Source organism: Arachis ipaensis, chromosome B05 (assembly GCF_000816755.2).
Source record: "Arachis ipaensis cultivar K30076 chromosome B05, Araip1.1, whole genome shotgun sequence".
Taxonomy (NCBI): Eukaryota; Viridiplantae; Streptophyta; class Magnoliopsida; order Fabales; family Fabaceae; genus Arachis; species Arachis ipaensis.
This window is the reverse complement of record NC_029789.2, coordinates 142,660,516-142,684,030: the sequence shown is the minus strand read 5'-3', so window position 1 is coordinate 142,684,030 and position 23,515 is coordinate 142,660,516. Positions and strand designations below refer to the sequence as shown.

Genomic DNA, 23,515 nt, shown 5'->3' with positions numbered 1-23,515 from the left:
GTTCTATGCGGGTTGTTATACGGTAGGGCGGGGTCGGGTAGAGCAAAAATCCGTCCCTACCTGCCCCGTTACCACCCCTAAAGTTTACCCACATTACTTTTAAGACATGTTTCTCTTTATACTAATGCCATGTCAGCAACATTGCTTACTTGACAAAATTTTAGAATCAACCACTCAATTTTTGCCAAATCACCTATTATTTCCAAATCAGCAAAAAAAATAAACTATACAAAAAAATAACTCATTAAATGTAACAAACTACACAATAAATTTATAATCCTCAATAATTAATTTCTATAAATAACTCATTAAATATAATAAACATCCATATTATAAATGTCATAATAATATTATTAATCATAATAAATTTTACGTTACAAATATTCAAATTTCATACTATTTGACCTACTTATATAAGTCTCTTATCAGTTATCACTATTCCTTCAAATAACACAAGAAATTTATTTCTGAACTACATAACATCTCAAACTTACTTAATGAAGTATCATTCTTTGGACAATATTACCAAACAAACAAACAATTAGTTTATCAAAGTTTGCGTGATTCGTCTATAAAAAACATTAACAACCACAAACAAAGAAGAGCCTCTTTACTTAGAAATGATTATATTAGATGAAAATGAGACAACTACATTTGTGGCACATGTAATCAAACACCACAATATCCAACAATAAGATAACCCTATATACTTTTCATAATCTCATCTATCAAATTATTAGTTATCAACCCAATATTTATTTCATATCAAAGTGCCACAACAATTTTTGTACTATTTAATGGCGAAGAAAAAAAAAAGTGTTGGGTACAACTGCTTCAAATCTAATGACACTCTAAAAAAATAATGATATTGAAATACCATCCCAATTGAAAATTTTGTGCAACCTTACACTTATATTTGAAGTCAAAGTAAATAATTTTAATATAAAAAAAGATTGTCAACAATACACTGTTATCAAGACATTTGTTCCAATAAAAAACGCGGAACCTCAATACCCATTACAACAAATAAAACAGGTAATACTCCAGAAAAAATTCACTTATTCAAGACATCATTTTTATTTCTAATTTAAATTATTCATTGATTATAGGAACCAACTTCGCCAACACTAATATCATCAGACGAAAATCACATACCCATCAAGAGATTAAGAAGAAAGAAAATCATACAAATTCAAGACACATTTTCGGAAGAAGACATACATGCAAAGATGGAACAAACAATACAATAGAAAGTGCATATAACTCAACAATTCATAAAGAATATGCCTTCACAAGAATCTACGACAGAAAGAAGAAAGCAACAACTCTAACAACAATCAATAAAGAAAAAGGAGAACGAGCACTACATAAGAAGATTAAGTCCATCAACAAAAGCAAATGAAAAAATCAAACCACCAAATAAAAATATCAATTTGTACAATTCTAACATCCAAATCTTTTGTACTACAAATTATTTTAAATAAAACACCTTTCAAATTTAACTTTAGTTTACACATATTTAATTTAGTTCTATAAAACATAGCAATTTCTAATATTTATTATATACTATCATTAATTTATCGTCCCGCGCGGTCTTATTCTAAGTGACAGAAATTACTGTTAATGCATTCCCATAGAGTTACAAATCCACAGGGTAACATAGATAGAAGATTCATTTAATTGTTGATTAACAAATTATATGACACAGACACGCTATAGAGATTACAGAGAAATGATATACAGATTCATATACCCTCTCATTTGAAGGGTGAGTTTCTATGCAGTTTTGTTTTGTTTGCTTATATTTTCTCTTTGCTCCTATCAGTGCTTATCTTTCCATCCATTAATGTAATGAGTTTTCCTATACAGGGTTGTCACAATAAAAACTTCCATCTTGCTAAGCTTAATAAACAAGTCATTGCCCTACAGACAATACTAAGATTTTGCACTAAAATATGCCTTTGGTAACGTTATAATTAGTTTCCATAATCTCCCTAGCGGGAAGGGAAGCCTTGAAGCAACAAAATGGCAGTTTCTACTGTTGGCAAGTTGGTTAAACAAGGTGTTGAGTTGGTTGACAATTGTAAGTCAATGCAGCAGAGGTGCAGTGCAGTTAGTGCAGCTGTTTTATAAGATTTTACAATGATGAAGAGCAACCTCTATATGGTAATTACATTGTTCTCTATAGCAGAATATCCTTAATTTCTGAGATTCAATGCACTGATTTAGATAGTCTCCAAAGAAGACAACAATCTGTGATCCATGCAGCAGTCAGCAAGGATTGTGAAATTATTATCCTAAAGGCTTGACACTATCTAAAGGAAAACATATGATATAGTGGACTTAATAGAAATTAAAATTTTTGTCATGCACTTGTTGCTTAAGGACAAAACCAAACTCCTCTTGGTAATCTTGTACAGCTGACTTTACAACAATCTTTTTTAAATTTTTCTCCAAAATCTGACCATTCAGCTTTGATTTTTTCCTGGTTTTCCTTTGCCAAGTCATGCTCATGTTGCAAACGTGGTACTTTCTCATTCATCACATCCATTTGAGCTTTGAGTGCCTTTCCTTCCACATAGACATCTCTCTTTCTCTTTCGAGTCGTGTTCTGTTCTTTTCGAGAAGCCATGATGTTAGCATTAGTAGTTCTGATTTGCTTTTCTAGCTCCTCTTTCATTTCCTCCAAACGTGCCAACTTTTGCCGCAGTTCTTTTTCTGACGCCACCGTATCATTGAACTGATTCTTGTTATTTTCAAGGTCAGATTTTAAGTTATCAGCCCTCAACAGCTCTGAAGCAGTGGACTCAACTTTCATATTTGCTTCAATGTAGCTACTACTACAATGTGCAAACACAGTTGAAGCTTCAGATATCAATGCTCTCATTGCACCTGATAAACCATCATTAGCAGACAAACTGGAGAGATAATCTAAGCTGGTTTTCATGATGCTGCAATGTTGAGCATCCAAGAACACTGAAGCATCATTATTATTGGTGATGAAGTCTAGTGCTATTTTCAGTGCTTCCATGGTCTCTTCATTTGGAGAAAATGGAATGACATTGGTCTCAGCATCAAGAGAAGCATAGAATCCTTCCATTTCTAGATCATCAGCATCATCATCTGTCGTCGTTGGCAGCACAGTGCAACATGTTTTGTGATGAAATTCTTCTCTAATAGCCATTCCACTTAATGAAGAGGGAAATAATGGAGCTTGAAGGTTTTGTGTCTCAGCCAAAAATGGGGATTGAGAATATTCTGCCAGTATATTAGCAGGGTGATCCAGCACTGCTTGGGCTAATACACAAAATACAAGACGAAAAAGGTAAAGCGAAGTCAGATAGTTTATTTTAAAATATTCAATGCATTTAAATACAATATTTTACTTATTAAGAGTTAGGAGTTTATATACTTGTTTGATGAATGACATTATCAAGCAGAGTAATAGGAGCTTGTCAACTGTTACCAACTTCTTAATACAGTTTTTTTTTTTTTTTTTCAATTAAGACATGAGCAGCAGGAAAGAAAATATAGTCATAGTTGAGGAGTGTAAAGTGCAAACCAACTTTGGCCAAGTGAAGAACAGAAATTATGTACAAGTCAAAGGAAAGAAACCTGTCTCTTCATCTCTAATGTTGTAGCGTGTGGATGTTAATTGCATTAAATTTGATCTCAGGTGAGAGTCCAAAGGTTCTTGCCAACATTGGCGCAGGGATAACTCCTTGCTATACATCCATAAATCATCATTACTTTCTGCAGGGATTCAAGCTTTATGAAATGCCCAAATATATAAACTACACGTAAGACAAAGTTTAGGAAGAATAATCAAGAGTCAATTAACTCTTCACTTTCTCTCTTTACAAATCTCTTTATTAGAAATTAGTTATATGAACATCTTAAAAATAAAAATGGATGTCAACACATGAGCACACAATCAAGACCATAAAAAGAGCAAAAGATAGAGAGGGATTGAGATGTCTTGGTTTTGAATGTTTAAAATAAAAATTTCAACTGTTTACCCCTATCATTAGCAGTATCATTACTTGCTAAGCTTAACAATGTTGAACCTGAACCATTATCCCTTTCTGAAGATGCATGACAAGGCAGGTCAATGTAGTCTAAGCCCAACCTTAGTGTACATAAATCATCAACACATGGGCCTATAATGCAAAGCACATGAATAGTCACAGTTTATATATGCTACAAGCAGAATAAACCTGGTTGAGTAAGAAAATGACAAAATTGATCAAGCACCTTGCCTATGCCGGAAATGACAAAATGGACCCATGAAAATGAAAATGAACTCATAAATGAAATGGATCAATGTAAATTACCTTGCACACTGGAATTTGGTTCCCTGCTCACATGATCATTCAATGAAAAACTCATTCCTAAAGGAAGATCCAATGAAAGCCTCCTTTCATGTGATGCCATATACTTCTGTTGTTGCATATTTACCTGAAAATTTCCCATGATCAACTCTTCTTTATGCAACAGAGGATCAATAAATTGAATATTCGCCATGCTACTTCTATCTTTGTGAAAATAGATTCCAAGTTTCTTGATAGCTGGTCCCCTTTGGCCACAAGACTTAATTGTACACACAACATGATTCCATTCATTTTCTAAAATCACTTCATTCACTTTGGACTTCATCAATTTTGGATCAGTAATAAATATATGATCCACTAATTGATTGGATGTCTCCACTGATTCAAGATGTTCCGCTTGACCTCTGCTGCTGTTGATGATAAACTCCGGACAAATGTGTGTACGCGAAAAATCAACTGCAGGTCCAACAAGAACACATAAAGAGATTTCAGGAAGCTTGTTGTGAAACCAGAAAGAAATTGAATCATTGTTGCTACTATGCTCCACCCACTTTGGAATGCTACTACTTGGAAGAACAAAATCCTTGGCTCCATCCTCATGCAATTCCTGTTGGTCAAATACATTTCATACTTTTAACAATATGTACTGCTTTAGTTCCAAAGAAGTTTTCGTTTGAAACAAATTGATTACTAGAATTACTAGTCTGTACAATAGATAGTTATTTGAAACTGGAGATAATATTAAGAATATCAATTTTAAATGATCAAGTCCAATACATAGGGATAGAGGAACCTTGTTAAGTAACATGTTTTTGCTGGGGTAAGTCAAGGATATGCAGTTTCTTGCAGAGAAATACTTTATGTTTGGTGGAATCCCTTTAATTTCTCGAAGTTCTCTGCAGCCATTCAAACTAAGTGACCTCAAGGAGCAAAGTTCTTTGAGGCTTTCATCAAGAACTGTGAAATTATGCTCTGACAGGTCTAAATCTTCCACATTGCGAAACCAGGTAAGATAAGTTGTAAAAGATTCATGGAGCAAATCTGGTAGTTTGCAGGCAGAATGTTTTGCCTCCAAAGGTGCCATTGGACTCCCTTGTTCTTCTTCAACATCTACTTCAGACCTCTCAGAAGTCACTTTCTCTTCATCTGGAGACATGACAATTGGGGAACTTAGTGCTGGTGGGGAACTTGCTCCATGTTTTATCATACTTGAATGGCTAATCAAACAAAACCTTTTAATAGCAGATGGCAATTCTTTTATCAGAGTACCATCCGAATAAATTGTTAGTATATTCTTTAATTTCCCTAACATTTTTGGAAAATGTTCAAGACTAGAGCACCCTGAAAGACAGAGATGTACAAGATTGGTCAACTTGATAGATGGAAATCTCTTAAGCCTCCTGCAACCTTGAGCACTCAATATGCTAAGTCTATCTAAGAATACAATTGATTCGTGAATTTTAATTAAATTCAAGCACATATTCAATGATAGGTTTACTAAATTTGGGACTCCGGATATATCAGGTATCTCTTCTACATTAGAATGATCAAGATTTATGACCGTCAAGCTCATGTACTGCAACAAAAAAAAAAGGATGTCAAATAATGAAAAACCTTAAAGATTTTTATTGTCATATGTAAAGGTTTTGGATGAAAGAATTTTAGACTTGCCTTTTGCTTTTCAAGAAACCTAACTGACTGTATACTCTTGCCGGATAATTGGAATATGACAAGTCCCTCCGGATGAAAATCAAGTGGTAAACAAGGTGAAGGATATTCCTCCCAATTCAACACTCTTAAACAATTTGGAAGATACTTGGGACCTTGGGAAAAATAAGTATGCCTAATAAATAGTGTTTTGAGATTTCTCATTTTCTTGAAAGCCTCTCCATCCCATCTTATTACTTTTTCAAACTTGGGAAAATCCATATGTATCATTTCAATTTTGTCAGATCCCTGTTAACAGAAAACAACATTACATGTATAAATTATATGTGTTTAAGGACTTTATTACAAACATTTAGAAAAATATAAGATCCTACTAATTCTATCCAAAGAAGTCAGAGAGCTGAAAATTTTAAAGGGATAATAAGAGCACTTAACTAAACCATTCATACTTATCTTACCATATTCATTTCAAAAACTTGAACTATATCTTCGAGGAGCCATAATCGACTACGCTTCCCAGGCTTTTTTGGTGATTCTTGACGCACAATTTCTCTACCCATGTCTTGAATGAGGGCATGCAAGATTATTCCACGATATGCATCCATTTTTATTAGTGATTTTTCAACCAACACTTTAAGTCCATATTCCAAGGTGTCGACATTATGATGAGCACAAAGTATCCTTTTGACATCTTTCAATTCACATCCATTGAAACAACAAGCAATATCAAGAAAAATTTCCTTCTCAAATTCCTCCAATCCATCAAAGCTTACCTTAAGCACATTTTGTATCTTTTTATTGGGAATTCTTCTGTATTGATCTAATGCAGATTTCCACTGTTCTATACTTTTGCCCAGAAAGTTGGATCCCATAACTTCCAAAGCCAATGGTAGGCCAGAAGCATAAGTTACCACACTGCTCAAGATGTCTAAGTAACTTGGATCAACTTTGTTAATTTTTAAAGCTTTGAAACTGAGCAATTCTAGAGAATCTTCATCAGTCAACTTATCTAACTCATATGTTATTCTATCCTCATACCTTGATAGCAAACTTGTGTCCCGAGTTGTGATGATAACTCTACTACCAGGACTAAACCAATCAAGATTTCCAGCTAGAGCATCTAATTGCTCTTGTTGGTCAATGTCATCTAGAATCAAAAGAATTTTCTTTCGTTGGAGTTTTTGCTTTAACATTGATATTCCTTCTCTAACACTCATCAATGCAACTTTATTTTCTCCAACTAGTTCAAACAGAAGGGTCTTCTGCAGATGTTTTAATCCATATTTATTTGAATTCTCTCTTGTATTTTCATGGAAACACATATTTTCAAAACATAAAACTGCAAAATGATTGACAAGCCAATTATACACTGCCACAGCCAGTGTTGTTTTACCTATTCCACCAATTCCATGAATCCCGAGCACGCAAACTCCATCACTAGACCCAACATTCAAAAGGGAAATTACATTTTCCACTTGGGAATCCAATCCAACTGGGTGATCTACAATAGGTAAAGTGGCACGTTTAATCTCTATTGATACATGTCCAACAATCTTGGCAACAAACTTGTGCTCATATCCATCCCTGCCCAATAAGAATACTTGTGTGTGAAGTCATACATACACTAATGCAATATGACCATGTTTATGATAAAGTAATTAAGGATATTATTTTTTTTGTTAAGATATAAATTTAGTTGTTAATTAGATTCATATATAGATTGTTCACCGAGTATCATTAGTTTTGTTTTATCCTCATGTTATTAAATAATCCGTCCTTGTAATAGCCCATCATCTTTAAAAAATAGACACTTTTGCAATCCTTTTCCCAGGATTCATACATAGTTTGTTTTGAATTATCTCTTAAAAAGGATAGCAGAGAAGTTAAGAAGGCGGGTACCCGTGTTTGAAATGATAACCAGACAAGTCTGCTATTTTCTCCAAAGCCATTTTCCATCTCTTAAGCCTCTCCACATTATTAGCCTCATGCACAGCCAATGCTTCTCCATAAGTCCCTGTCTGCTTCCGCACATGAGAAGGATCCACGTCATAGAAAACAGGAATAATCAACCTGCCCTTTCCCTTAACACACTCAAGAATCTTGACAAGTTCATCCAAACAAAATGAAGAAGAAGCATAATTCTTAGAGAGCACAACGACTGCGGCCCTGGACTGTTCGATTGCAGTGAAAAGAGAGGATGCGATCTCCTTCCCTCTCCCAAGCTCCTCATCATCAATGAAAGTCTTGATTCCCCTATTTGTGAGAGAGTAATAGAGATAGCCAGTGAAGCCAGAACGGGTATCCTCACCTCTGAAGCTGAGAAAAGCATCATAGGTGAACGGAAAAGTAGTAGTGAAAGGAAAGTAGGAGGAGGAGGAGGAGGTGGTTGCCATGATATTACATATTAGCTCGCTACAAACACCAACTACAAGCAAAGGTTTAATCTTGCAACACTTCCTCTATCTTGCCTTTTTTATTTTTATTTTTTTGTTGAAGAAAGATGCCACTAACTTAAACCAATAATTAATGTCTTATCTTTTACATCACGTAAAGGTTACAGATTGTTGGTAGTTACTAGGTAACTAGTATTAGTATTACCAAGAAGTTTCGCTATGTGTTTTCTAACATGGTTGAGTTGACCATCAATTGACTTGCACTGAAGAGACATTAATAGTAATAATAAGAACAGAGAAAAGTAATAGTGTCTCGCTTAGATATAAACTTTAAATAAGGCAGAATGGTAATTAATGGTTAGAACAAATTAAAGAAGTAATCGATAGTTACATCATGACTACCAAGAAAATCTGCTAACAATATATAATGTAATAATTCGTGACTTCGTGTTTAATTGAGAGATGCAAATACAAAACAGTACAAATTCAAGGGGCACTATATATGAGATTTACATGGCTATGTACAAAGTAGCAGCAAGTGTAAAATCAAATACTATAATCCTGAAAGAATTATATCAACATACCCTAACTGCAAAAATAATCATAAGTCTTGGTCAGCAGCGGTGAGCACCAGTTAGAACCTACTTTGGCATATTATTTCAACCACCTCACCCATGGCCCTTGTGCCTTTGATTTCTAAAAGGCGCAGAGCCAAATCTTCTTCGTCGAACTGTCTTAATCCCTTGCTCACTCTCTTCAACACACCCACATCAAGTTCCTCGATCCACAGAGGCGCGCAATTTACAATCAAGCTTATGAACCCGGTCATATAAGCACGCCAGGTCGCATAATCACAGCGCAGTGATACTTTACTGTTCATGGCGTTGGCAAGAAAATCTAAATGGATCCCAAGAATCTTTGGTCGCCGTCTCGATGTGGGCGACGAAGAGTCTATACCCCAAGCAAACATCCCACTTAGCACAGCAAAACATGCCAGTGCATAGCCTCTCAGCATGGCAACCTTTACTCCAGACTCTCCAACTTCCTGCTCAAAATCTTGAGTTGATAAAAACCAGGAAGGGAATGTTTCGGTTAACAAAGATTGAACCAAACCTGAACCACCAGATATCCAAAGAAAGGAAGCCCCCAGAAGTGCGGCATGCTTGACACGTGTCATTGATGCAGCAAGAGAAACATGTCCATATCTCATTCCATGCTTGGTCTTCTTTATCTTCTCCTGTTTACCCTTCAGCAACTCGCCAGTTACTATCTCTCTCACCGAAAGCATTAGAAGAGATAAAATCTCTTCTGTCAAGAATATGACGTCTCTAATAGACCTGTGAACTCTTAAGTAGAGAATCCCAGGGGCAACTGGGGACATCCCGCCATAAATGTGAGAACCAAAGCCATGACCAAGGAGGGCACCAACACCACCATTCTTATAAAGACAGGCAGAATCAAGCCCTAGGGTGGATGCAAAGCAACTCTTTAGGAGCTGAACTACAGCATCCCTACTGTGGTGGAAGACGGTTCTAGAAGCAGAGAAAACAAAAAAGTCACTCCATCGCTTTACCTTCTGAGCCCACAAAGAACCTACAATGGGCATGCATGGCCAGGGGCAACCAGCAGAAAGGGCAATCAACGACGGGCCAATCAACACAAGGATGCGCTCAGTATTTTTGTCCAGTTTATATGTTATGGTAAGGCTTAGAAAAGCTGCCAAGGGCAAAGGAAGTGTAGCTGGAACACTGCCATCTACATGCAATAGATCAAAATATAAAGTCAACAGATTGATTTTAGTAGAGAATAAAAACAAATTTTAGGTGTGCACAAACTCAAGAAAAGTGGATATTTCTAGGATAATCATACATCTCTTTGCTAATTGATAATTCATTCATCATCCATGAACTACTACCGAAGAGAATTACGTGTCAAATTAATTGAGTTCAAGGGGAGTATGTAAAGATCACACTAACCTATAGCAAGGCTTGGGACATCAACACCTGTGGCCGCTAAAATTTTCTTGATCTGTTGGTCCACGGTTGATAAATTTGCTGCAGGGCTAGGCCAATCAGTTCCATTCATAAAAGCCGGCTTCCATAGACCACGTGTAACTTCAGCTGATAAGTAGCTTACAGTTGTAGCCAAAGTTGCCGGAAGAAAATCAGCAAGATCTTTGAGACCTGGGACAAAAAGCAAGTTCATAACAATTATAGAGCTTATATTAACAAACTTAATCAACAAATAAGCATTGCCAACCATGTATATTGCATTTGCAAACGGTTAGGAAATGAGAGTAGCGAACAGAGAAATGGATTTCAATAACTGAATGATATTACAGTAGATTGGTTTAATATATATATACTTCACCTGACTATAACTACTTGTCTACTTCAACTAAATTTAATCACATGCCCTAATAGTAAGTTCTTATATTAAATATTAAAAGAAAGTAATCAAACAAGTTATTCCATGCCAACTCAGAAAGAAGCAGGCTTATTAGAGAAAATAATTATGTGAATACAGGATCAATTTGATGCACAAGCATCCTGCATTATGTAAAGCAGGGGAATTACTACATCTAAATGGTGTAATGTAGAGTTGTAGACTACCTATTGTCAGTGGTTGATTCTAGAGCTTGAACTTGCAACCCTAAAGTCACACAGAAACAACTTAAGCATTGCTTTAAGGCTCCCTTTCAAATAAATTATGTGAATGCTTGAAGAAAAAGGTTTTGGCTCAAGTGTCCTAGATATGGCCAAAAAGATAGTATATTAAAACATGAAAAACAGTGCCCAGTCAACCAAACAAGAGAGAAGCTTATGGTCACAATTGTTACAACACCAACCTAGAATCCTAGAAATTTTAGGCTTAAATATATTAACCATATGATGTGAGGACCTGATTTCTGAAGGTTTCCCTATCAGTTTTGTATCTACACCTACATTGAAGAATATCAATATGGCTGAATATGATAGGAGCCGGAAAAAAAACCCAGATGAACAAGTTCACAAGCCAAAGCAGCTTTAGAGATAAGAATTCAGTTGAGCAAAATCCAAAAGCCAAAGCAACTTTATGAGATAAGAATTCAGTAACATACGACATAATATATGGCCAGCTTCACAAGATATGCTCTCAAAGAAGCATTGCATGTCTTAACACAAAAAAGCATGGTTCCTTAAAGGAGCAATAGTCAATTATTAAATTTATAGTACAAGACCTTTTACAGCCACCACTTCTACACTTTCAGTCACTTTTGACCTCACATCAAATGTGCCTATGATGCAATAAAAAATCATCATCATAACAATAATAATTCATATTATTAATATAACCATCTTTGGATTATATTCAATTCTCCATGCATCATCAATGTGACAGATTCAACCATCTTTGATCCTTTCACAAAACACCCTTACCCCTCAATTCTGCATTCTCACTTGTTAAGGCCTGAATCACTATAATCCTGAAATAGCTCACAATTATACACAATTTAAAAGACATGAATACCTGTAGCCAATTCACGGGGAGAAACTCTTCCATGAGCACAAGCTGTAAGAGCAGCATCAAGAACGAACGGAACTGCTTCAAGAATATCCCATGCCGGCACCTTGAGTTTCATCAAAGCATCATCCAGTGAAGAACTAGATGAATTACTGCTTCCTGAAGTTGAAGGAGTCAACGACTGACCACTTCTATTTATTTTCCTGAACATTATGCTCAGTAGTGAATCAGCAATCTGATAAACAGGCCCTCCAGGAGCAAGAGCAGATCGGGTTGATGCGATACATTCTTGATGTTGTCGATACCAAGTTTTTAATTTTGGAAACGAATCCATAACTATGGGCTCTAGAGAAAGACTAATCATTTTTGAAAATCTCCTGCTGCTTATCTGATCTTTTGGTGATTTCCCAAACTCAGCTAAGCCACAATTCCGAACCAATAGAAGGTACTCAGGACCTAACTTCGATCCAAATGCTGGAGATGCTGCACCCGCCATTACATGTTCAATAGGTGGATGATTGAACCTCCACAACCTTAGTAGTAGAATAAATGCATTAGAGAACACTGCATGACAAGAGTTCTTTTCTCCACTTGCAGAACTCCAGGACACATTAGGAACACATGAGCCAAAAACCTCACATATTGGCATTAGCGCAGCTGCAAGTAGAGGAACCTAAAAGATGGCAAAACTAATACACAGTCAAGAAACAAGCTGAGTGCTTTGTGCAGCAACAATAATGGTTTCCCAAGACTTTTGATATTCCCCTACTTTTCTTAAGTAAAAAAGTTATTGTAGCCTATTTTTCATGCACAAGTCAGAAAACAGAAGCTATTAAATTTGGACATACCGCACCATGGAGGGAGAACATCTGAACACTGTCTACGGATGAAGTTCCTACCAGGAGGACATTCAAAAATGGTGCATGGCTGATCAAATGGCTTTCACTTCCAGAGTAGTTGGGAGGAACTGCAAGTGACAGCAAGTTTATGATGAAAAATATGATGTGCTCCTGCAGACAACACACTCATTGTAATCACATAAAAATAAAGGGAAGGGAACAAAGTGAACAACTATATCAGAGAGAGAGAGAGAAGGGGAAGGGGGGGATGGAAAATTAGTCTATGGCTTGTAAGGCTGTCTAAATCCAGAAAAAAAAATTGGCTTCAGGATTACCTGCACATTCCAACCACGTACTAGTGATGCCCCACAAAGAACAGTAACAGCAGATAACTTCTCTTCATCCGAGCCATTTCTTGCAAGCTCAAATATTTTCTCAATCTCCGCTAAGCTTCCATTAAATCCACGAGCTTAAATTCAGTTGTATTACCACTAGTAAATATACAAGAAAAAGCATCGTGTATGTGTATATGAGTATGTGGGTGTGTGTGCGCTTGCATATGATTTCAGGAAATGGAAAGGTACAACCGAAGGCCAGTTTCATTAGGCAATACCACAGCTGATCAGACCCACTACCACTTTCAAGCATGTGTCCCCATGAGTAAATGCATACTTTAGGTCATTAGGTGTATGTGTCTTAACTAATATCTATAAATCCATCTTTCTTAACCACAAAACAAGTATTTTCCACACGAAATACACCCTTATATCCAGGATTTCTAGGTCTAATTAGGCAAATAGACTAGTAACTACCCTGCACAGGCTGCATCAAGAAAAGGTACAATTTAACAAATTTGGTATTTCTTTTTTCTTTTATATTAGATGCAATATAATTATGATACTTCGGTATTAGTTCAATATTATGTATTTGACTTATCACATTATCATCTTTCTAATATTATTATTTTGGAACTAAATATTTTTTATAAAGTAATTTACTGATGAGACAAAAGAAATACAGAACCACAGGATCAGTCACCTTCCTAATAGCTATATGCCTATATATAGACATGTATCAAAAGACCTCTCTAGTTCCTCTGAATGGGACACAAAGAATCTCTTAGAAAGGGACAAATAATACTGACATGAGGTAGCAGAATACCTGGAAGCAGGAGTTGCCACTAGGACATTAACCAACTGAGGAGTTAGTGGTGATCCCTTCACCAATGATGACCAGCTAGGTAAATGGTTAGGAATGCTGTGAGGTAGTTGATTGTAAGCCGCACTCACATAACCGGGCCAAAAATAAGCTGTAGTATCAATCAGTTTTCTTGCAATACAGGCCTCGACAATCAGATGCCACAAGTTACCAGCTACAAGAAAAAGCAAAAAGTAAGTTTCACACAGGTGGTGAAAATTGGAGGATACAAACATGAAAAGGACTTGTGTAACTACCAGGGACGGATTTACATGTATCGGTAGGCATATGCCCCCATTGATATTTTAGGGTTTATTACAAAATATATAGGAAGTTATATGTTTGACCCTATAGTTTGTTTCATTTTGTTTGTCCACATATTAATTTTATTTTACATTAAGAGAACATTATTTACTAAGATTGAGTTATTATTAAGAAAAAGATACATAATTTAGTTGAATTCATCATAAGGAGATCAATGTAAGAAATTTATTAATGAGTATCCAAAAGTTTTTTTCAACAATTCATAAATAATTTTTTTAGGAAAAGGATAACATTTAATTTACATTCATTAGTGAGTACATGAGACTTGTTAATAATAAAATATTTTTTATCAAATGATTATTGTTCATTTGTTTTCTCATCTTACATTGTATCTATTTTCTTCAACTTCATTTTTTCCCCTACAAGTTAGTTTTTTTGGAACTGTCAAACTACCACATCTAAGGGAAAATGAAAAGAAGGAAACGAAGAAGTACAAACACTGACAGCAAAATTATAAAAGAATCCCACAGAACCAAGATAAAATTCCAACCATTAAATTAATGAAACTGAGAAGGGTCTGGACATATCTCAAGCAAAAGGATACAGAGCAAATTGCAACTATTGTCATGAGTTCCTTAGGTAACAAACACTTTTTACAGATTCAAATTCTGGAAGTAATTACTTACAGTAGTTTGTAGGCAACTCATTCACGTTCATGGATTCCAAGTATCCATTACCAACAGCATGCCCTGATACAAACATAGCAGCTTTGGCAGCAGCCTGATTGGCTACCGAGGTAACAGATTGAGGAGGATTCAGTAAACCCTGCATACACAAGCAAGTATCAAGGCGGGGTACTGGACCCTCACTTGGATCCCGCTCCTAAATGTCCTAAATGATGACAACAGAATTATATGAATGGATAGATTCCAATTGCATGCAGATTTGCATGGTCAGTGACTGGCATTCAGTCCAGAGCGTCCAGAGCCATTAAATTTAAACCTGCCAACCAAACAAACAAAAAAGTAGTATCCAAATGACAAATGACATACTGTCTTGTCTTCCTTCCCTTTTTTTTTGGAAGACCAAATATATCATATGACCCCATCTTAGACATGCCTGAGTTAGTCTAGCATTTCATACACAAACTCCCCATCCACAAAATCATAAAATCATGTTTGTGTATTTCCTTCTACAAATCCCTTTCACCACATAAAGAAATCCCTGCCAACCAGCTAATTTTAGATTATCAACATCCGTAGGATCAGTACTTACTCTTTGAACAAGTCGTAGTGCTGCAATCCATAATCCTAAAAAAGCCTTGTGCCATGCAGTGCCATTAACTGCTTTTAAAGCCTTCACCAGACCTGCAATAAGCAAATACCACTTACTAAGAAATAATTATACTGAAAGAGAGGGAGTCTTATGGATGGAAACTATCTTAAAGCCTAGAAGAGTTCAATAATCATGATTTACTCATACCAGAAAGAACTTGAACAACACTAGTCTCTGCCACATTATCTCCATCCATTGCATCTTCAAGAACAAGATCAATAGGAAGCCAAAGCAAAGACCAAGTGTCATTACAGGATTGAACAGATCCAGCAGCAGCTGCCATGACTGCATTAAGTTCCAATTTACGTGTTGTTTTGAATTCAGGAGACAATAGTTTAAACCCTTTATTAGATTTCAAATCAAAAGGTAAAAGGGAGTCAGGAGTAACATGCTTCATGTTCCTCAAAACTAATGAATTTGCTGCAAGCCTCTGTAGTTGTTGAACAAAAGCCACCCAATGATTTGGCCTACAATACAAACATTAAAGATCAGCGCCCCCTCTCTCTTTTTGCTGTCTAAACCACTAGAAAAAAAGAAGTCTACTAAGCCTCGGTAATCTAGCTCGACCTAATTCACTACTGGAGATAAATCTTTTCCAGTCCTAATTTCACCTTACTTAACAAACAGGAAGCAGAGATGAACAATCTGAATCAACATAAAAGATTAGGTTGGAATACAGGCTTGCTTCAATCTACACCAAGACAAGGCTGAGATCATCAATTACTCACATAGTAATTAAAGATGGACCATTGATCAGTGGCACGAAAATAAATTCATGCATATGGTACAGAGGTATGACAACCAATCAGGATTAAGTGCAGTCATTAGCTGATGACAGAAATTCTCCGTGGCCAAACAACACAACTTACTTATCTTTTTATTCACACATCATTTCGTACCACCAATATTGTCGAGCCATTTAGCATTTCGATTAGATAAGACACATTAATGAACAACTCTAGAATGCAAACCAAGAGATAACAAAACACTAACACACCACCAAAATTTGAGTCATGATTAACACTAGTGCCTCTCTCTGAATGAATATAACAAAATATTTTTCTTCACCTTCCTCTGTGTAAACCCACATTTGAAATCTATTAACCATTTAAACCTTGTATCATCTAGCTCAAGCTTAATTGAGCAGACTCACTATGGGGCAAAGCCATCCTTTTACTAGTTTTGACCTTCCCTAAGGAGAAAGGCATGATCAACCAACTCTTCATATTTCAGTTACAGTGAAAGAAGGCTTCAATCTATATGAAAGCACTCCCTTAAACATGACTCACAACTATAAAACTCCCACAATCCAAGCCAAGTGATAAGAAAGTATGAACAAACCACAAACAACTAAAGTCAACTCTGTTTACTAAAACCACTACTACTCTGACTAAACTTCCCAAAATCATGAAATGAATTCAAAAAACAAGAAGCAAATTTAACGAGTAAATGATCAAATTAGTCCCTGAAAAATCACTCGTTCTCCAAATTGGACCCTGAAAGATTTTTTTAATCAAATTCGTTCTTTAAAGATTTTAAATTAGTCATGTTAGTCCTTCCGTAACTTTGTTTGTTGATGGTGTCAAAATTTGCTAATGTGACACGTTAAGTGACATTCCAACATACACTTAGAGTCTTAATTTACTATTAATATGATTAGTTTATAAAATTAGATCAAATTAAAACCTAATTATGGAGAGAATTTGAGACATTGGAATTCCTCAATTTGGAGTTGATTTTATCTAATTTCATAAACTAATCATGTTAATAGTCAATTAAGATTTTTAGGTGTGTTGGGGTGTCCATTGAGGGATTTTAATGTCTCAAATTCTCTCCATAATTAGGTTTTAATTTGATCTAATTTTATAAACTAATCATATTAATAGTAAATTAAGACTCTAAGTGTATGTTGGAATGTCACTTAACGTGTCACATTAGCAAATTTTGACACCATCAACAAACAAAGTTACGGAAGGACTAACATGACTAATTTAAAATCTTTAAAGAACGAATTTGATTAAAAAAATCTTTCAGGGTCCAATTTGGAGAACGAGTGATTTTTCAGGGACTAATTTGATCATTTACTCGTTAAATTTGCTTCTTGTTTTTTGAATTCATTTCATGATTTTGGGAAGTTTAGTCAGAGTAGTAGTGGTTTTAGTAAACAGAGTTGACTTTAGTTGTTTGTGGTTTGTTCATACTTTCTTATCACTTGGCTTGGATTGTGGGAGTTTTATAGTTGTGAGTCATGTTTAAGGGAGTGCTTTCATATAGATTGAAGCCTTCTTTCACTGTAACTGAAATATGAAGAGTTGGTTGATCATGCCTTTCTCCTTAGGGAAGGTCAAAACTAGTAAAAGGATGGCTTTGCCCCATAGTGAGTCTGCTCAATTAAGCTTGAGCTAGATGATACAAGGTTTAAATGGTTAATAGATTTCAAATGTGGGTTTACACAGAGGAAGGTGAAGAAAAATATTTTGTTATATTCATTCAGAGAGAGGCACTAGTGTTAATCATGACTCAAATTTTGGTGGTGTGTTAGTGTTTTGTTATCTCTTGGTTTGCATTCTAGAGTTGTTCATTAATGTGTCTTATCTAATCGAAATGCTAAATGGCTCGACAATATTGGTGGTACGAAATGATGTGTGAATAAAAAGATAAGTAAGTTGTGTTGTTTGGCCACGGAGAATTTCTGTCATCAGCTAATGACTGCACTTAATCCTGATTGGTTGTCATACCTCTGTACCATATGCATGAATTTATTTTCGTGCCACTGATCAATGGTCCATCTTTAATTACTATGTGAGTAATTGATGATCTCAGCCTTGTCTTGGTGTAGATTGAAGCAAGCCTGTATTCCAACCTAATCTTTTATGTTGATTCAGATTGTTCATCTCTGCTTCCTGTTTGTTAAGTAAGGTGAAATTAGGACTGGAAAAGATTTATCTCCAGTAGTGAATTAGGTCGAGCTAGATTACCGAGGCTTAGTAGACTTCTTTTTTTCTAGTGGTTTAGACAGCAAAAAGAGAGAGGGGGCGCTGATCTTTAATGTTTGTATTGTAGGCCAAATCATTGGGTGGCTTTTGTTCAACAACTACAGAGGCTTGCAGCAAATTCATTAGTTTTGAGGAACATGAAGCATGTTACTCCTGACTCCCTTTTACCTTTTGATTTGAAATCTAATAAAGGGTTTAAACTATTGTCTCCTGAATTCAAAACAACACGTAAATTGGAACTTAATGCAGTCATGGCAGCTGCTGCTGGATCTGTTCAATCCTGTAATGACACTTGGTCTTTGCTTTGGCTTCCTATTGATCTTGTTCTTGAAGATGCAATGGATGGAGATAATGTGGCAGAGACTAGTGTTGTTCAAGTTCTTTCTGGTATGAGTAAATCATGATTATTGAACTCTTCTAGGCTTTAAGATAGTTTCCATCCATAAGACTCCCTCTCTTTCAGTATAATTATTTCTTAGTAAGTGGTATTTGCTTATTGCAGGTCTGGTGAAGGCTTTAAAAGCAGTTAATGGCACTGCATGGCACAAGGCTTTTTTAGGATTATGGATTGCAGCACTACGACTTGTTCAAAGAGTAAGTACTGATCCTACGGATGTTGATAATCTAAAATTAGCTGGTTGGCAGGGATTTCTTTATGTGGTGAAAGGGATTTGTAGAAGGAAATACACAAACATGATTTTATGATTTTGTGGATGGGGAGTTTGTGTATGAAATGCTAGACTAACTCAGGCATGTCTAAGATGGGGTCATATGATATATTTGGTCTTCCAAAAAAACCCAAAGCCTGGTTGTCCTTACTTTGATTAGTAGGGCTACGTACAGCTTCTTCCATCAGTTCACCTTCCTCTTCTTCGATGATATTAGCAACCACAAGGGTTGTAATGCATAATAGCATACACAAGCAAGTATCAAGGCGGGGTACTGGACCCTCACTTGGATCCCGCTCCTAAATGAACACCAAAATGACAACAGAATTATATGAATGGATAGATTCCAATTGCATGCAGATTTGCATGGTCAGTGACTGGCATTCAGTCCAGAGCCAGTAAATCAATTAAATTTAAACCTGCCAACCAAACAAACAAAAAAGTAGTATCCAAATGACAAATGACATACTGTCTTGTCTTCCTTCCCTTTTTTTTTGGAAGACCAAATATATCATATGACCCCATCTTAGACATGCCTGAGTTAGTCTAGCATTTCATACACAAACTCCCCATCCACAAAATCATAAAATCATGTTTGTGTATTTCCTTCTACAAATCCCTTTCACCACATAAAGAAATCCCTGCCAACCAGCTAATTTTAGATTATCAACATCCGTAGGATCAGTACTTACTCTTTGAACAAGTCGTAGTGCTGCAATCCATAATCCTAAAAAAGCCTTGTGCCATGCAGTGCCATTAACTGCTTTTAAAGCCTTCACCAGACCTGCAATAAGCAAATACCACTTACTAAGAAATAATTATACTGAAAGAGAGGGAGTCTTATGGATGGAAACTATCTTAAAGCCTAGAAGAGTTCAATAATCATGATTTACTCATACCAGAAAGAACTTGAACAACACTAGTCTCTGCCACATTATCTCCATCCATTGCATCTTCAAGAACAAGATCAATAGGAAGCCAAAGCAAAGACCAAGTGTCATTACAGGATTGAACAGATCCAGCAGCAGCTGCCATGACTGCATTAAGTTCCAATTTACGTGTTGTTTTGAATTCAGGAGACAATAGTTTAAACCCTTTATTAGATTTCAAATCAAAAGGTAAAAGGGAGTCAGGAGTAACATGCTTCATGTTCCTCAAAACTAATGAATTTGCTGCAAGCCTCTGTAGTTGTTGAACAAAAGCCACCCAATGATTTGGCCTACAATACAAACATTAAAGATCAGCGCCCCCTCTCTCTTTTTGCTGTCTAAACCACTAGAAAAAAAGAAGTCTACTAAGCCTCGGTAATCTAGCTCGACCTAATTCACTACTGGAGATAAATCTTTTCCAGTCCTAATTTCACCTTACTTAACAAACAGGAAGCAGAGATGAACAATCTGAATCAACATAAAAGATTAGGTTGGAATACAGGCTTGCTTCAATCTACACCAAGACAAGGCTGAGATCATCAATTACTCACATAGTAATTAAAGATGGACCATTGATCAGTGGCACGAAAATAAATTCATGCATATGGTACAGAGGTATGACAACCAATCAGGATTAAGTGCAGTCATTAGCTGATGACAGAAATTCTCCGTGGCCAAACAACACAACTTACTTATCTTTTTATTCACACATCATTTCGTACCACCAATATTGTCGAGCCATTTAGCATTTCGATTAGATAAGACACATTAATGAACAACTCTAGAATGCAAACCAAGAGATAACAAAACACTAACACACCACCAAAATTTGAGTCATGATTAACACTAGTGCCTCTCTCTGAATGAATATAACAAAATATTTTTCTTCACCTTCCTCTGTGTAAACCCACATTTGAAATCTATTAACCATTTAAACCTTGTATCATCTAGCTCAAGCTTAATTGAGCAGACTCACTATGGGGCAAAGCCATCCTTTTACTAGTTTTGACCTTCCCTAAGGAGAAAGGCATGATCAACCAACTCTTCATATTTCAGTTACAGTGAAAGAAGGCTTCAATCTATATGAAAGCACTCCCTTAAACATGACTCACAACTATAAAACTCCCACAATCCAAGCCAAGTGATAAGAAAGTATGAACAAACCACAAACAACTAAAGTCAACTCTGTTTACTAAAACCACTACTACTCTGACTAAACTTCCCAAAATCATGAAATGAATTCAAAAAACAAGAAGCAAATTTAACGAGTAAATGATCAAATTAGTCCCTGAAAAATCACTCGTTCTCCAAATTGGACCCTGAAAGATTTTTTTAATCAAATTCGTTCTTTAAAGATTTTAAATTAGTCATGTTAGTCCTTCCGTAACTTTGTTTGTTGATGGTGTCAAAATTTGCTAATGTGACACGTTAAGTGACATTCCAACATACACTTAGAGTCTTAATTTACTATTAATATGATTAGTTTATAAAATTAGATCAAATTAAAACCTAATTATGGAGAGAATTTGAGACATTAAAATCCCTCAATGGACACCCCAACACACCTAAAAATCTTAATTGACTATTAACATGATTAGTTTATGAAATTAGATAAAATCAACTCCAAATTGAGGAATTCCAATGTCTCAAATTCTCTCCATAATTAGGTTTTAGTTTGATCTAATTTCATAAATTTATTATGTTAATAGTCAATTAAGACTCTAAGTATATGCTGGAATGTCACTTAATGTGACACCATCAACAAACAAAGTGATAGAAGAACTAATATGAATAATTTAAAATCTTTATAGAACGAATTTGATCAAAAACCAATTTGAATAATATAACTAATATGACTAATTTGACCATTTACTCCAAATTTAACTAAAACTAAAAGCTTCTTACATGTTTCGATGAACCAGCGAAAGTATTCTCGAAGTTACTTTGTCACTCATGAACCTCGCAATTGTCTCAATAGCCATTGCCGTATTCGCCCGCTGCAAACCCTCTTTCTGCTCGGAAAAGTAGCTCCCGCCATCACCACCACCGTCACCACCCAAACCTCCATTATTATTCATCCACCACCTAGGCTTGTGCTCAAGCAACCCTTCATCTTCCAACGACGCCTCCACCAACTGCCACACAACCGTAAAAACGAACCTAACAATAACAACACCGCCAGCGCCGCCATCCTCAGATTCGCTGCAAGTACCGTACACCTTCGACAACTGAAGAACAGCGTCAACGGAATCCATAACGGTACGGTAGTTAGGGGAAGTTATTGTGGAGGAGAGAGAAGAGAAGGCGTGGCGGTTGAGGAGGTCGAGGTAGAGGCGGAAGGCGGAGGGGTGGAGGCGGCGGCAGGGGATGACCGCGGAGGAGAGGAGAGAGAGGACGAGTAGCGGAGGAGCGATATTAACGGAAATAGATTTTTCTAGAAGCTTCCACGTGATAGGCACGTGATTTTCCCAGCAGATGTGGGAAACGAGACGGTAGGCTAGCTCCGGCGAGGGGAGGCGGACGGAGGCGGCGTTGAGGGCGGAGGTGAGCTGAATGGACCATAATAGTGGGTCCGTGTTGTGATGCTGCGCCCACTTGGTAAGCTCCAATACACCCTCCCACACACTGGCACTACCACTACGACCCCCACTCTCCGCCATTACAATTAGATTTTTTTTTTCACACTCTTCAATTCTTTCTTCTCTCTTCTTTCTTATTCTTATTCGTGTTCGAGTTGTGTTCTGAACACACTTACACAAAGAATCATTTACTGCACAGTGCTACTATTTTCTTCTTCCTTTTCTTTTTCCCCCTCTTTTTCTTCTTCTTCTTTTTTATGGTGTTGACTGAAATTTTCGATGTTTGAAGAGTCAACTTTGGGGGCGTGTTCCGTACGACAACCTTCAAACGACGTCGCTCTGTCCGGCCGCTTCACCTCGGATTTTTTTATTTTGTTTCTTTATTTTTTATTATTAATATTTTTTAAAAATAGTCTCCTTTTTAATTTTTATTTTGAGGAAGGAAAATATATTATGGAGTGTGTGTGGATCCGACCGGATTAGATTTGGATTAAATCTCAAACTGATTCGATTTGAATAGGATATTTATGTTTTTCGGGGATTATGTCCGATATGATGAGTACAAAAATAATAGAAATAACTAAAGATATATGAATAATTTTTTTTTCAATGTTTTTAATAACAGCAACAACATTTAAAATTGTCCAACATTCCAATGACAGGAAGCAACAAGTAATAATACAAGTTGTGACATATCAATATTCTAAGAATGTAGCACAAATAAAAAATTAGGCAACGGATTCATTACCTTTTTTTTTTTGACGTGGGAGTAACATTAATTATCATACAAATATTTATAATTTGGCCCTGTT

General features: G+C 36.1%; 3 protein-coding genes across 5 annotated transcripts; 1 reads left to right on the top strand and 2 right to left on the bottom strand.

Moving 5' to 3' along the window:
- On the bottom strand, positions 2,147-8,489 carry LOC107644562 (TMV resistance protein N-like). 3 transcript variants are annotated; one of them, XM_021103051.1, is made up of 8 exons: positions 7,899-8,489; positions 6,458-7,583; positions 6,003-6,287; positions 5,125-5,907; positions 4,335-4,938; positions 4,020-4,160; positions 3,616-3,753; positions 2,147-3,297 (listed from the first exon to the last, which is right to left on the bottom strand). In XM_021103051.1, exons 1-8 carry the CDS (start codon positions 8,390-8,392, stop codon positions 2,381-2,383), a joined length of 4,488 nt encoding a protein of 1,495 aa, XP_020958710.1. In that variant the 5' UTR covers positions 8,393-8,489; the 3' UTR covers positions 2,147-2,380. The 3 variants fall into 3 exon arrangements, with proteins under 3 accessions (XP_020958710.1, XP_020958711.1, XP_020958712.1); XM_021103052.1 differs by having other exon boundaries at positions 4,020-4,046; positions 7,899-8,488; XM_021103053.1 differs by lacking the exon at positions 4,020-4,160 and having other exon boundaries at positions 7,899-8,486.
- Positions 8,792-23,044, bottom strand: LOC107644564 (mediator of RNA polymerase II transcription subunit 33B-like). Its single transcript, XM_021124031.1, has 13 exons — positions 22,030-23,044; positions 20,095-20,414; positions 19,888-19,979; positions 19,274-19,494; positions 15,679-15,998; positions 15,472-15,563; positions 14,883-15,078; positions 13,897-14,107; positions 13,071-13,185; positions 12,745-12,906; positions 11,903-12,569; positions 10,369-10,575; positions 8,792-10,147 (listed from the first exon to the last, which is right to left on the bottom strand). The coding sequence occupies exons 1-13, from the start codon at positions 22,782-22,784 to the stop codon at positions 9,027-9,029; spliced, it is 4,479 nt and encodes a 1,492-aa protein (XP_020979690.1). The 5' UTR covers positions 22,785-23,044; the 3' UTR covers positions 8,792-9,026.
- LOC110262635 (mediator of RNA polymerase II transcription subunit 33A-like) lies at positions 17,369-19,235 on the top strand. The gene is made up of 3 exons (XM_021103054.1): positions 17,369-18,333; positions 18,595-18,914; positions 19,030-19,235. The coding sequence occupies exons 1-3, from the start codon at positions 18,281-18,283 to the stop codon at positions 19,230-19,232; spliced, it is 576 nt and encodes a 191-aa protein (XP_020958713.1). The 5' UTR covers positions 17,369-18,280; the 3' UTR covers positions 19,233-19,235.